Source organism: Sardina pilchardus, chromosome 12 (assembly GCF_963854185.1).
Source record: "Sardina pilchardus chromosome 12, fSarPil1.1, whole genome shotgun sequence".
Taxonomy (NCBI): Eukaryota; Metazoa; Chordata; class Actinopteri; order Clupeiformes; family Clupeidae; genus Sardina; species Sardina pilchardus.
Genome location: NC_085005.1, coordinates 24954480 through 24969479, shown reverse-complemented (window position 1 = coordinate 24969479; position 15000 = coordinate 24954480). Strand labels below are relative to the sequence as shown.

The following is a 15000-nucleotide window of genomic DNA, read 5'->3' as shown; positions in this document are numbered from 1 at the left end:
ACCCCATTTAGCTCAATCAAGGTCTGCACCTCTATTGCTGTTCCCTGCTGACTTGTGTCCATCCATCCCTCTGTGTGTGTGTGTGTGTGTGTGTGTGTACCTAGGTCCGTTATGACAGACTTGTACTACCTCAGCCAAGCTGACGGAGCGGGAGACTGGCGAGAAAAGGAGGCCAAAGACCTGTCTGACCTGGTGCAGAACAGAATCACATACCTACAGGTACTGTCCACACACACCCTCTCACTAATACCCCTATAATACCCCTATATGAACACAGGTACTGCCCCCACACCCTCTCACGAATACCCAAATACCCCTATATGGACACAGGTACTGCCCCCCACACCCTCTCACTAATACCCCAATACCCCTATATGAACACAGGTACTGCCCCCCACACCCTCTCACTAATACCCCAATACCCCTGTATGGACACAGGTACTGTCCACACAGACCCTCTCACTAATACCCCAATACCCCTGTATGGACACAGGTACTGTCCACATAGACCCTTTCACTAATACCCCAATATTGAAGTTCCCCTTGGGGATCAATAAAGTATCTATCTATCTATCTATCTATTCTACTGTATCTATCTATCTATCTATCTATCTATCTATCTATCTATCTGTCTGTCTATCAATGGTGTTTTTTGCCCCCAATAGCACCTTCCAGGCAGCACAGCCTAAAAGGCACTACCTTTACCCTATTCCTAACCCTAACCCCCTCAACCCTCATCCTACCCCTAAACTGGGGGGAGTAGTGCCTTGGAGGCAGCCCTGCCTCGAAGGCACCATTGAGGGCAAATAATACCAAAGACAGTATGGACACAGGTACTGCCCCACACTGCCCCCCACACTAATACCCCAATACCCCTTGCTGTCTCCATGCCCCCTCAGTCACCTGCCTACAGGTGAGCTCTACTGCTCTAACGTTACTTCTTAGAAATGACATTATAATCCATAAATGAGTATTGTGTCTGACTGTAGTTCACAACTGGAAGCTTTTCTGAATGTGGCCCTTTCTTAGACCCACTCGGAGACAGACTTGACATTTAAACTAAACTAAGGAAGGTGCGCGTCAGTCTTGGGAGCCTCTCTGTTTCCACACAGGCCATGTTCTGCTGTCTTGTGTCATTATAGAACAATACAGCAAACAGTGTAGTCCGCTGTGCAAAACCATTAAACACACACACACACACACACACACACACAAAACCATTAAAAAGACACGGGCATGTACTACACTAGAAGAACACGCCAGGGAACGGAAGAATGACACAGACAGCAGAAATGATTTTGTTCTGCGTTTCACTGGGTAAATGGATGACGGCCATTTTGATGCACCTGGACAGGACTGCAACAGTTTTAGCCATGGACATATTCCATTGTGTGTGTGTGTGTGTGTGTGTGTGTGTGTGTGTGTGTGTGTGTGTGTGTGTGTGTGTGTGTGTGTGTGTGTGTGTGTGCCTGTGTCCCCCACACACAGTGGAAAACAGTGGAGTCAGTCTGTCTGGGTACTGTATGGAGTGCTGACAGCCTCTAGCTGGCACTCTGAGAACTGCCAAACATACACACACACACACACACACACACACCCTTCCTCCCCACTAGCTCCATCATAAGCACTTCATCGCTCATCAGGACCAATCCTTTTCACCACCAATCAACCCCCCCCCCCTCCCACACACACACACACACACACACATACCACCCCTCCACACACATACACACACACACACACACACACAAACCCTCCCCACCTCCCCAACTTCTTCTCTGGTGTCTCTGATGGCTGTCTTCATTCACCATGACAGTCTGACAGTACCAGGCCATCTGCATAAAGCACAGTAAGCATATCTGACTGCCTGTAAGGCTGCGAGCTATTAGCTTATGCCTCCAGTTTACACTAATGTCTACCATGATTACGCTGTTCGGCTATAAGGGAAGAAATATGCACACAAATGCATACGACATTTGCTGGTGCCAGGATGCTGATGGCCTCGCAACCTACTGTACAGGCTTTCGTGTTCGACTGTCAGCACTTTTTAAAATGCCTAACCACCTAAATGTAATCTGATTTTAAGTGATTCATGGGGTGGCGAGACGGCGTGATGAAGTTCGACGTGTCAGGGAATATTAGGCTGTCTTTATGCGGAGCGCTACTGACATCGCCGCCGCTTCATTCGCTCAGGCAGCTGGGGCGGTAGCTTAGCGTAGGTAATTGGAAACACATATCATGTGGCGTGGACACCTGCCTCAGCACTGTAGATCCAGCATCCCTGGTATGGAAACCTCCCTCTCTCACATACACACACACACACACACAGACACACACACACACAGAGAGACACACACACACACACACACACACACACACACTCCACCTCCTGCACAATATCTTCTATCTGTCCCTGCGACAAGCACACCTAATTAAATCAGTCTAATTAAAATGCTCTCGATTAGCTTAACCAGGTGTGGTCAGATAACGATAACAATTCGCCGTGCCGCACACCTGACGAGTTCAGTCGAGTGTGCAGTACGGGAAAATATGGCAACAACATGCTGAATTTTGTGTGTGTATGTGTATGTGTGTGTGTGGGGGGGGCGGGTGTTGAAAAGCACTGCACTAAAGAGATTTTATGACAAGAATGGCATACGGTAAGGACTCAGCTAGTCTGAGTGGGTGAGGCAAGTTTATTTATAAAGCATCATTTCTCAGCACTGATAATTCAAAAGAGCTTTCTAAATGAGGAGATAAAAGAACAGAGAAAAACGGTGGATGTCGGGTTGTTGGTTTTTTTTTATCACATAGGCCGTTTTCTTCTTCTTCTTCTTCTTCTTCTTCTTGTGACAGTATGTGGCTGGCGAGCGTTGAGCTCTGGAGATTTCAAAAGCTCTTCCTGTGGAGGTGGTCCAGGTTAACCTGTGCTGTGACTCACGCTCACTCAATTGCTTCTCATTTCCTGCAGGGCTCATGGAAAATGTGCTGCTTATAGGGTTTCTATGGCAATGCACTCCCTCAGATGTACAGTACAGCCTTTATTGCAGCTTGCCTGATAGGGTCCAGGCATAGACTGTATTAAGTCTATGGGTCCAGGCAATAGAGCATCATGTACTGTACTTATCTAGGCAGACACTTAATCAATTTGTCATACAGGGCTAGTTACTGTTAGTACTACTGATGGTTTCACCAGACACGCTCACTTTGTGGAGAGAGTGTGGGTACTCACTTTGTAGAGAGAGTGTGGGTACTCACTTTGTGGAGAGAGTGTGGGTACTCACTTTGTGGAGAGAGTGTGGGTACTCACTTTGTGGAGAGAGTGTGGGTACTCTCCATTGGGAAATGTTTCCAATCATTTTAAAGGGTTGGTCACACCAAGAGCGATAACTATAACGATAACTATAAACTAAGATCGCTCTCGTTAATATGAATGACGACGTTCGTTCACATAAATTATAACGATAATGACATGAAGAGCGGTATCGTTGAGGATCACTTTAAGAGTGATTTTGAGAACGATAAAAAGCTAACAGCCAATCAGAACCCATCGCATTTTAGCCATCCCATAACACGAGGAGAGACATTTTATCGTTGGTCAGTGTGAACGTTTTTATCGTTATAGTTATACAGTTGTTATCGTTGTGTGAACAGCCCTTAGTGGGTGTAGATTTTGCATTAACCTTGAAATCATTGGTACAGCCAAAACAATCACATTGATCAGGGATTCTATCAAAGATCCTTAATTACTGACAAGATAGAGCAACATAATGCATCTCTATGGAAGAAAACTTTGAACAGTTCCTGTCTGCTTAAAGAGGCGTGTCGCAAAGACGTCATAGTGGGATATCGATATCTGTCAGATTGGCAAGCAGTTCAGTTCGAATGTTAACAGGTCTGCTTAAAGGGGGATTTAGCCCCCCTCCCCTTTGCGAAGACAGAACGCGGAAATGATCGACCATTTGCGCCTCTCGCTCCGCTTTAACCCTCTCTGATTCTATACATTACTTCCTACTTTGCCTAACCCTTACAAACTGATAATAAACCACATTGGGAGTCAGGAAACAATGTATTTACTTTTGCTGTGCAAATATACACATTCTTCCGACACCAGTCTCAGACTGATTAATGTTTGCAGGTGTTGCTTCTACCGTCTACCACAGCCATTTTCCAATTTACAGAACTAATGTCCTCATCCCCTTTCGCTGCTAATTGGCCCACCAGCCTGGCAACTGAGGGAAATGTAAACACAATGTGAGGAACCAGACAAAATGAGTGGGAGATACTAGGCAGGTGGGGCCAGGCTAATAAAGTACAGGTTGCTAGGTTAGGTTATTTTCATTGGGCGGTATTTCTGCCTCGACAGATATAGCAGGTTGATGTTGATTCCGGACCTTGTTATGGAAAGTTATGAAGTTCCAGCAATATTCTTGAGAATGTGTGTCCCATGTTGACGACGCATGGACATCTCGTGGTTCTATATTGTCGAAGCAGACAATGAGGGAACCGAAAAGGAACATCTCTTAAAACGAATGTGTTGGAAACAACACAAACTGTAGAGATGTGTTTAAAAACAATGCAAGTTTGTGTTGTTTTCAGCACATTTGTTTTTAGAGGGCACTCCTGTCCTCCTGTTAAACATCAATAATTTTGTGAGAAAGCCCTCCCCTTGTCTCAGCCTTAGTCTTGTTTAACCAATTAATCTCAGAATACTCAAATGAATGTATTCTCAATCTATTCGCATTTCCCCTTATTTTCATACAGGGGCGGAGTGGTGATATCTCAAATAAGAGATTATTATTATTTCTCGTGAGACAAAGAGAGGACATTATTGAGACAATTAATTTTTCTATGGGAAAATGCATAGCTGTCCTGAAACTATAGATGTATGTTTAACAGTAGCTCCAAATGTTACTCACTTCCAAAAGCCACACTTACAAGCTGGTAAATAAACTCCTGAACCTTTGCTGCAGTGTTCCCATTCAGCTTTGCGCAGATATCATGAATTTCCGAGACAGTAATTTACCGCTGTTGCAGTATTTTGACACAAACGTGACATCAGGCGGCATATCTCAAGCAGGATTTTTTTTCTGTAGGTACCTCTCACACAAAAGCAAATGTCAGAGGGGTTAGGGGAGAAAAGGAGGTGCGGATATTTTTGTCTGTACAGTCAGACTAGGCAGATATCACTGTAAAGGTCACACACACACGTACGCACATACGCACACACACACGCACACACACACACACACACACACACACACACACACACACACATACACACAGAGACACACACAGACACACGCACACACACACACACACACACACACACACACACACACACACACACACACACACACACACACACACACACACACACCACACGCACTCATACTCACACACAAGCATGCACATGCACATGCACACACATACATATACACACAGGGTCCAGGTAATGGGAAAATGTTCAAACATTGTAAATGCACATGTACTCATGTGCAAGTGAGAGCTCCTAGCAAGATGGCGGCAAATAGGTAAAACTCGGACTGTACAATCGGCCATTTTTAATACCCTTTCTGTTTTCAAAATATATATCTTTTATATTTATATATATTTTTTTATTCACATATTTACTGGGATATGACAGCAAAGAGACTGTCAAGAAGTGACCAAGTTGGACTTGAAACCGGGTACCTGTGGGTACTATGGGCGCTGCGGCCAGCTGTGCCACAGATCCCCCTTTAAACCCCTTTTTTTTCACTTTTTAAACCCTCTCTTTACGCACGTAAAGTACGTAAAAATACTTTGTTTTGCCTACAAGGATCCCCTCCATGATATCATAGAACAGGGCTCTTCAATTAGCGGCCCGCGGGCCGGATCCGGCCCCCGAGATACTTTGTAGTGGCCCTTGAAATGTTGGCTGATGTTATGAGCAAATCTTTATATTCGGTAGAGACGTAAATAGCTGGTGGAAAACACGATAATGGAGGTACAGCGATAGGCTACACCGCGAGTAGCGCCTATAAATAATGTTCTGTGTGGTGCGTTGCCGTTGTAGGCTACTGTGTTATTATGCAAAGACGTTACTTGTGCCTTGCTTCGTTTTTACGCAGCGTCACCAACATGTTGACGTGCGCCAAATCCAAGTTGTTTTCCTTAAAGGTTGGGTACGGAATTCGCAAAACGGCCGGCAGATTTTGAATACATACAACCTCAAGTCCCGCCCTCCATGCACCAACGAAAATTATGCGCGAGAGCGAGCCAGGCTAAATGAAATGCCAGCCTGGCGTCTACAGCACTATGAGCTCTAGTCTCCATACAATCGCCCACATCAACTTCCCCAATTACATTCTTTATTCACCTCCAAAGGGTTGTAGGTAATAGTTCCACAAATCAGACAAGGTAGATGATTTTATAGCCATTATGGTAAAAGCACCTAGTCTACCAGCCCTTTCGTTCGGAAATTCTAAAACAACGATGCATTTTAATACACCAAAATAACATTTGATATAGGCTACCTTACATCTTTCAGTAGCCATAGGTGTGTATATTTGAATAGAATGGTTTGGTTCTTACCAGGGCGTTTATCTTCTGAAATATCCGAGTTTAGTGCTGGCCCGCTGGTTCGCCTATTCCACTGTAGCTCCAAGCGGTTAAGTTTCGATTTCATGTTTACAACACTCTTCGAGTCACGGTAAAATGTAATTTTTGCTACATAGCTTATTTATTGCGTGGGTGATTGAGTTTCCGTAGGTATCCGCTCCCTTACTATGTATAGAAATGAAGTGACACATACAATTTGAGGGGAACATTGTGGGACGTGTAGCAGGCCTAGTTAGTTTCGTTTCACTTTCAGCACTGACTCGCGGTCAGCTTTCGTGCTATGTGCACGAACGGGTCGCGCGTGCGGGGGGGAGGGGGAGGAGGAAGAGGAAGACCGTTAGATTGACAAATGAGCTGTGAAATGATGATATGAGGTTTAGAATTCTATTGGCTGGAGTTTTTCGAGCCCTGCCCGTTCTGCAGATGATTGACATGTTTAATTACAGTGCATGAAAATGCACTGTACTGTTCTTCCAAGACTTCTTATTACAGTGCATGAAAATGCACTGTACTGTTCTTCCTAGGTTTCTTATTATTCCAACTTCTTCTAACGCTCGCAATTCAGCTTGAACCGTTTAACGTAGAAACTTGATTCAAACTTTGTTACGTAGGTCTTACTAAGGAGACCTGTGCAATATATTTTTCAACTTTGTAACTTTTATACTTTTTAAACTGTAAATTAAAAACTATTAAACATTTCCCCATAGACTTAACATTGCTCATTATGACATCACGGCAGCAATTAGAATGTTACGCCAGGTGGCCAGTCCAGGTGCAGCAGCTCTCTCTCTCTCTCTCTCTCTCTCTCTCTCAGGCTTTAAACTGGCTCTCTTGAGACTACATTTTCTGTTCCCCTGTATCAACGGTATCAACATAAGTCTTCCTAATTCCATCCAACTTTCTATCCATTCATCTTCTTCAAACCATTCACTCATCCACCCATTCTAAACAGTTTGCCTATCAACATCAATTAGACGATCTACATTCAACTTTGAAACAATCTACTCTGTCTCAGGCCTGGCTCTCTTAAGACTAGCCAGTTAAATTGATTACACCTGTATCTGTATCCACTACTCTCTCAGTAGAGAGCTGTGTCTCTCCATTCTACAAGAATATAAGGCACATTCCATCCAACTTTCTATCCATTCATCTTCTTCAGACCATTCACTCATCCACCCATTAAACTGTTTATCAACATCCATTAAACTCTCTGTCTATCAACATTAATTAGACTAGCTACATTCAACTTTTAAATGATTTACTCTGTCTCAGGCTTTAAGCGTACACTCTGGCTATCTTAAGACTAGCCAGTTAAATTGATTACACCTGTATCAACAACTCTCAGAGAGCTGTATCAGCGTCTCTCTTAACAAGAATATAAGGCACATTCCATCCAACCTTCTATCCATTCATCTTCTTCAGACCATTCACTCATCCACCCATTAAACTGTCAATCAATATCTATTAAACAATCTGCCTATCAACATCCATTAAACATTCTATCTATCAACATTAATTAGACTATCTACATACAACTTTTAAAGTATTTACTGTGGGTGCCTCTCAAGCAGCGTTTATATGCCCTCCCTCGCTCCTCGATCCTCAATGATCTACATAAAGAAAGATCAGTGAGGATCGAGGAGCGAGAGAGGACGCGTAAACACTATATGAGAGGCACCTTCTGTCTCAGGCTTTAAGCATACAATCTCATGAAGACTACAGATCCTGTTTCACTACTTCCTTTGTCCACAACTGTTTCAAAATAAAGGTCCTCACTGCAATAATACACTATTAAATCATTTAACCATTGTAACTACTCAACTATTTAACTGTTCAACCATTCCAACTGTCAGTTATCAACTAGAACTATGCCTCCAGTCAACTACACGAAAACTCCATGTACCAAGCAACCAATATATCAACCATTAAAATTAAGTGTTTATGACCGTTTCCATAGCAACCAACATGATTATACTGCAGTAACTTCTTGTTTCCTGATAGTGGCCACCATGGATACCCTAGCAACAAATGTTTCAAAATAAAAGTCCTCACTAGCAAGTTAGCATGGTTAGCATAGTTAACATAGTTAGCATTTTTAGCATAACTGCAAAAAACATCAACTAAGTTAGCTAATCAACCTGGTAGCATTGTTAGCAATTTTAGCATTGTTAGCATTTTTAACATTATTGCTAGAAATCATCAGTTAAGTTAGCTAATCAACCTGGTTAGCATTGTTAGTTTAAGTTAGCATTGTTACCATAGTTAGCATTGCTAGCATAGTTAGCATGTTTAGCATAACTGCTAGAAATCATTAGCTAAGTTAGCTAATCAACCTGGTTAACACTGTGAGCATAGTTAGCATAGTTAACATTTTTACCATTACTGCATGAAATCAGTAGCTAAGTTAACCAATCAACCTGGTTATCATTGTTACCATAGTTAACATTTTAACATGAATAGTAATCATTAGTTAAGTTAGAACTGGGAATGTTTCAGCTTTAAACTGTCTACCTTCACACTATCAACTCTCTGTAAACTATGCAACCACCATGTTTACCCTAGCTACACCTTAGTAACCATATCTACATTATCTATCTATTTTTGCATTTTCATGCACTGGTAATTCCTTGGAATTGCATTTCTAGTTATTATTATTCCGCTTACCAAATTCATTTTTTCTATTCAGCTTGAACCATTTAACCTAGAAACTTCATTCAAACGTTGTAACGTAGGTCTTAAATAGGGGAATGCTGCTAAGTATTTTTCAACTTTGTAACGTTTAGACTTTTTAAACTATAAATTAAAAACTATTAAAAATTTCCCCATAGACTTAACATTGACCTCTATGACATCACAATCGGGTCGTTAAGCAATTAGAATCTTATGCCAGGTGGCCAGCCCCACCTGCAGCAGCCCTCTCTCTCTCAGGCTTTAAGCATACAATCTCTCTGTGAAGTCTACATATCCTGTTAAACTGTTTCCTCTTTCCACAACTGTTTCAAAATAAAAGTCCTCACTGCAATAATACACTATTAAATCATTTAGCCATTGAAACTACTCAACTATTTAACTGTTCAACCATTCCAACTGTCAGTTATCATCAACCAGTCAACTACTTGAGACCTCCATGTACCTAGCAACCAACATAGCAACCATTAAAATCAAGCATTTATGACCGTTTCCATAGCAACCAAAATGATTTTACTACAGTAACTTCTTTATTCCTGATAGTGGCAGCCATGGAAACCCCATCAACAAATGTTTCAAAATAGAAGTCCTCAGTAACAAGTTAGCTAGTTAGCATAGTTAGCATTGTTAGCATTTTTTAGCATAGCTGCTAGAAATGATTAGCTACGTTAGCTTATCAACCTAGTTAGCATTGTTAACATAGTTAACATTGTTAGCATTTTTAGCATAACTGCTAGAAATCATCAACAAAGTCAGCTAATGAACCTGGTTAGCATTGTTTGCATATTTAGCATGGTTAACATTGTTAACATTTTTAACATTACTGCTAGAAATCATTAGCTAAGTTAGCTAATCAACCTGGTTAGCATTGTTAACATAGTTAACATCTGTTTACAGCATCTGTTTCTAACATTTGTTATCAATCATTAGTTAGGTTAGAACTGGAATGTTTAAGCTTTAAACTGTCTACCTTTACACTATCAGCTTTCTTTAAACTATGCAACCACCATGTTTACCCTAGCTACACCTTAGTAACCATATCTACGTTATCTATCTATCCATTTGTTTTTGCATTTTCATGCACTGGTAATTCCTTGGAATTGCATTTCTAGTTTCCATTTCAGTACTTCCAACTCAGTGGCTGTAAGTGGGTTAGGAATAGGATTTCAAGTGATTTTGCAAAAATGACCAAAAAAGCTCATTCCATACCCTACCTTTAAAGCATGAAGCATATTTGGTGCATGAAATTTCACCGGTAGTGTGCCTCTCCAGTCCAAGCAGCCTCGCGAAAACATTCGCCACTCGTAATGTAGCTATTGGAGCAAATAGTCGGTTTAAAAGTTCTGTTGCATGCTCTCACTCGCTCTGAAGTCCTGCAGCCACTGCACCTCAGCCAATTGCACGTAACGTTTAGAACGAGTTGAACATAAGTTCCATCTTAGCTTAGTTTCAACGTAAATTGCCACTACGTTGGAGTATAAGCTACTAACATTTTGACGGGTTGCACCACGCAAATAGTTTCAGTGTGAAACTAATACACATCCATCGCCTTGATGCCAAGTCCACTGTAAGTAACATTGATTTGCGAACGCGTTCATCCGATATAAATGGTGGGAACGTTAAATGTACGTTGAGAAGAGTTACATTATGCGACCGATTACGCACGGCACATTTGATTAATTTGAACACTGCTTGAAACCTGTTTGTACCCATTGGAAATTGTATGGACCTAGCAGTTACTGCGCACAGCTCAGATATACAACTCAGCTCAGCTGTTAATGTTATCACAGATTTCATATTAGCCATATTAGCAATGTAGATCCAGTGTCACCTTGCCTACCACTGTGGTAGTCTGGGCCTGTGGCAGAAATATTCCCAAAACACAAACAAAATAACCACCAAAAAACGATATTATGCTTTTACAAAATGCAACATATTAGCAATATAGATCCAGTGTCACATTCCCATTGTTTGCCTACCACTGTAGTCTGGGCCTGTGGCAGAAATATTCCCAAAACACAAATACAACAAAATAACCACCAAAAAACGATATTATGCTTCTACAAAAGTGCAACATATTAGCAATATAGATCCAGTGTCACCTTCCCAATGTTGGCCTACCACTGTGGTAGCCGGGCCTGTGGCAGAAATATTCCCAAAACACAAATAACCACCAAAAAACGATATTATGCATTTACAAAATGCAACATTTGAACACCCGTATTGGTGCTGTTGTAGTTTATTGTATCTACATTTGTACGTGATTACTCATATTTCAAGCGGTATTTCTCCGGCCCCTCAGTTGTGATACTTTTCATGAACTGGCCCCTATTACAAACTAATTGAATAGCCCTGTCATAGAACAACGATAGTTTGAGCCTACTAAGTGACTTAAAGTATTGATTTACTTTGACGTAGGGAGCTTACCCACAACTAAGCCATTTCCAATGTATGTTCCAGTCGTACTCAAAGCTTCTCCGATTAACGTCATTGCGGTGTCTGACGAAGGTTTCCACTCGTTATCATCCACAAACAGACCGCAGGTTGTTTTTGGCCCAGAGGATTCCTTTAAGCAGGGGAAGCTGGGTCAGGCTGTGGGAGCGGCTGTTTGTGATCTTGTGAGGACACTGCCCTGAGCTGACCCCCCCCACACACACACACATACCAGAACCCCCACCCCCATCACTCCACCCCCGTGCCCACCCCACCCTCCAAGCAGAGGTAGCCCTGATCTATGCAGCCGTGAGCAGCGGGGGTCTGACAGTAGTGCTGATGCTGTCTCATCTCTCCCTTACTGCCTCACTTTCCTCCACTCTCTTCATCTCTCTCTCTCTTCACTTTCTCTCTGCTGTTTCTTTTCATCTCCCCTTTTTTGTTGTGTTCTCTCTCTTCCCCCCCAAAACATCAACGTCCACTCTCACCTTGCCTCTCTCTCTCACACACACTTTCTCCCTCTCTACTTCTTCACATCTTCATATCTCCTCCTCCTCTCTCTCTCTCTCTCTCTCTCTCTCTCTCTCTCTCTGTCTCTCTCTCTCTCTCTCTCTCCAGAACCCTGCGGACTGCAGCAAGGCCCGTAAGCTGGTGTGCAACATCAACAAGGGCTGCGGCTACGGCTGCCAGCTGCACCACGTGGTCTACTGCTTCATGATCGCCTACGGCACGCAGCGCACGCTCATCCTGGAGTCGCACAACTGGCGCTACGCCGCCGGCGGCTGGGAGAGCGTGTTCCGGCCGGTCAGCGACACCTGCACCGACCGCACCGGCGCCTCCACCGGACAGTGGTCAGGTGAGCGCCGTCAACCCGTACAGACACACGTGCGCACACACACACACACACACACAAACACACTCACACAGTGGTCAGGTGAGCGCGGTCAACTCGTACAGACACACACGTGCGCACACACACACACACACACACACACACACACACACACACATACACACACTGGTCAGGTGAGCGCCGTCAACTCGTACAGACACACACATGTGTGCACGCACACACACACACATCCATTAATATACACACATACACACACACACGCACACAGATATACACACACAGTGGTTAGGTGAGTGCGGTGAACTCTTACGCATGCGCACGCGCACACACACACATACACATACTCACACAGTGGTCAGGTGAGCGCGGTTAACTCGTACAGACACACACGTGTGCACACACACACACACATCCACAAATAAACACACACGCACACAGACATACACACACAGTGGTTAGGTGAGCGCACGGTGAACTCGTACGCACGCACAGACACACAAACACACACAAGCACACACACACACACACACACACACACACACACACACACACACCTACACACACACACACACAGACACACGCATGCTCACATTTCCACACCATATAATGCAATATACTGTATGTCATACATGCTTGCATACCATCCTGAAATACAGTACAGCCAAACACTACAGTCAGTATTGTGTGCTGTTCTGTAGCACACCTTTTCTGGCATGAACTGTAGTGTCACCTGACTTCTATTGAATGTGTAAAGGGCATGTGAATACACCACGGCTGTTCTTTTGACGCCTACTCAGCTCTTAGCATTTCACACACATTTCTACTGATATCTCCCTCAGAATTTTTTACAGTCTATGCTCAGAACACACGGACAGACTCACACACTGCCCATTGCAGGTGGTTGTCCAATTAAACTCGCCGGAGTAGAGATGGTATCTCCTGATGAACTGTTGCTGTTACAGGCACTAATGCTTTTCCATTACTCTCACATTGTAGGCGGAATAATGGTAGAGTCGCTCGGCTGCCGATGTCAGACGGGAGAAAACATTCCTCCCTGGCGGTTACCGTCGCATTACCGCTCCCAAATTACTGTAGAGCCTCACAGGCACTCGCGTTCCCCGTCTCTTTTAATTTGATAATTGATGTGTTCAGACCCAGCGTAAACACCTTCTGTATTAAAGAAATGATGATAATAATAATAATGATAATAATAATAATAATAACAAAAATAAAACTACTGAAGCTGCGTTTTTTCTTTTGATGCTGTATTTCTCTCTGTATTTTTCCTTCCATCGTCTTTGATGTGTGTACAGTATGTGAAGGGGAGAAATAGGAAAGGCGGTGCATTTGTGATCACTGGATATGCGCGTGGTAATGACGTTAAAGTCGCTCCAGATGTCTGGCATGAGTTCCGCTTATGGTTCATAAAAGCGATGTGTGTGCGAGCGAGCGCCTCCAAAACTGTGAGCTCACTGACATCAATGGAAAGCAATTGGAAGCAAATGGATGGCCTCTCTTCATTCTTTTCTGGGTTTTTTTCCCCAATGTTCTTATTTCTCTCCTCCAATTGTGCTTTATTTATTTGTTTATTTATTTATTTATTTATTGCTCCTCTCTGCTAAGCTGTGCCCACTGGTGCATGTCTGGACGTATTGCTCGACGGCTCGATAAGGAGCAAAAACAAAAAACAAGTGAGGAAAAAGTATAAAGAAAGTACAGAGGGCCATCACAGACAGAGGCTAAGAGCCAGTAAGGAAAGCACTTTTAGTGTACTTCAGTGCTCTGCAGGATAGCCCTGTAACTTAGTCCCCATTGGATAAACAGCCACATGGCACAGTAGTTTACCCCCTCGGTGCATTTTAATTTGGGGTTACTGTATACTGTAGTCTCTCCTGCTTCTCCCAAACTGTGAAAAGTTAACTATTGTTTTATTCATGTGTTTTTGAGAATAAGAGAATTCTCTCTCTCTCTCTCACACACACACACACACACTTTCTCTCCTATTTGTGTCCTAATTAGACAATGAGGGACTGAGGTGTGTATCAGTGTTTGTGCCTGTTTGCGTGCACATGTGTGTGTGAAAGAGAGAGACAGTATGATTGTGTGTGTGTGTGTGTGTGTGTGTGTGTGTGTGTGTGTGTGTGTGTGTGTGTGTGTGTGTGTGTGTGTGTGTGTGTGTGTGTGTGTGTGTGTGTGTGTGTTTGTGTGTGTGTGTGTGTGTGTGTGTGTGTGTGTGTGTGTGTGTGTGTGTGTGTGTGTGTGTGTGTGTGTGTGTGTGTGTGTGTGTGTGTGTGTGTGAAGGAGAGAATGTGTGTGTGTGTGTGTGTTTGTGGGGGGAAGTAGTTACCCTGTGTTAATGAAAAAAAAAAAAAAAAAAAAGCAGAGCCAAGAGGAGACACTGGCCTCAAATGTATTTTTGCCCG

The 15000-nt window shown here is 43.1% G+C and overlaps 1 protein-coding gene across 1 annotated transcript in view; it reads left to right on the top strand.

The window, feature by feature from the left end:
* The window catches only part of fut8b (fucosyltransferase 8b (alpha (1,6) fucosyltransferase)), a 49662-nt gene that overhangs the window by 16683 nt on the left and 17979 nt on the right, over positions 1-15000 (top strand). Inside the window, exons 4-5 of the mRNA XM_062550663.1 lie at positions 105-219; positions 12343-12580. Coding sequence (XP_062406647.1) covers positions 105-219; positions 12343-12580 — 353 coding nt within the window. The remainder of the gene's footprint in view (positions 1-104; positions 220-12342; positions 12581-15000) is intronic.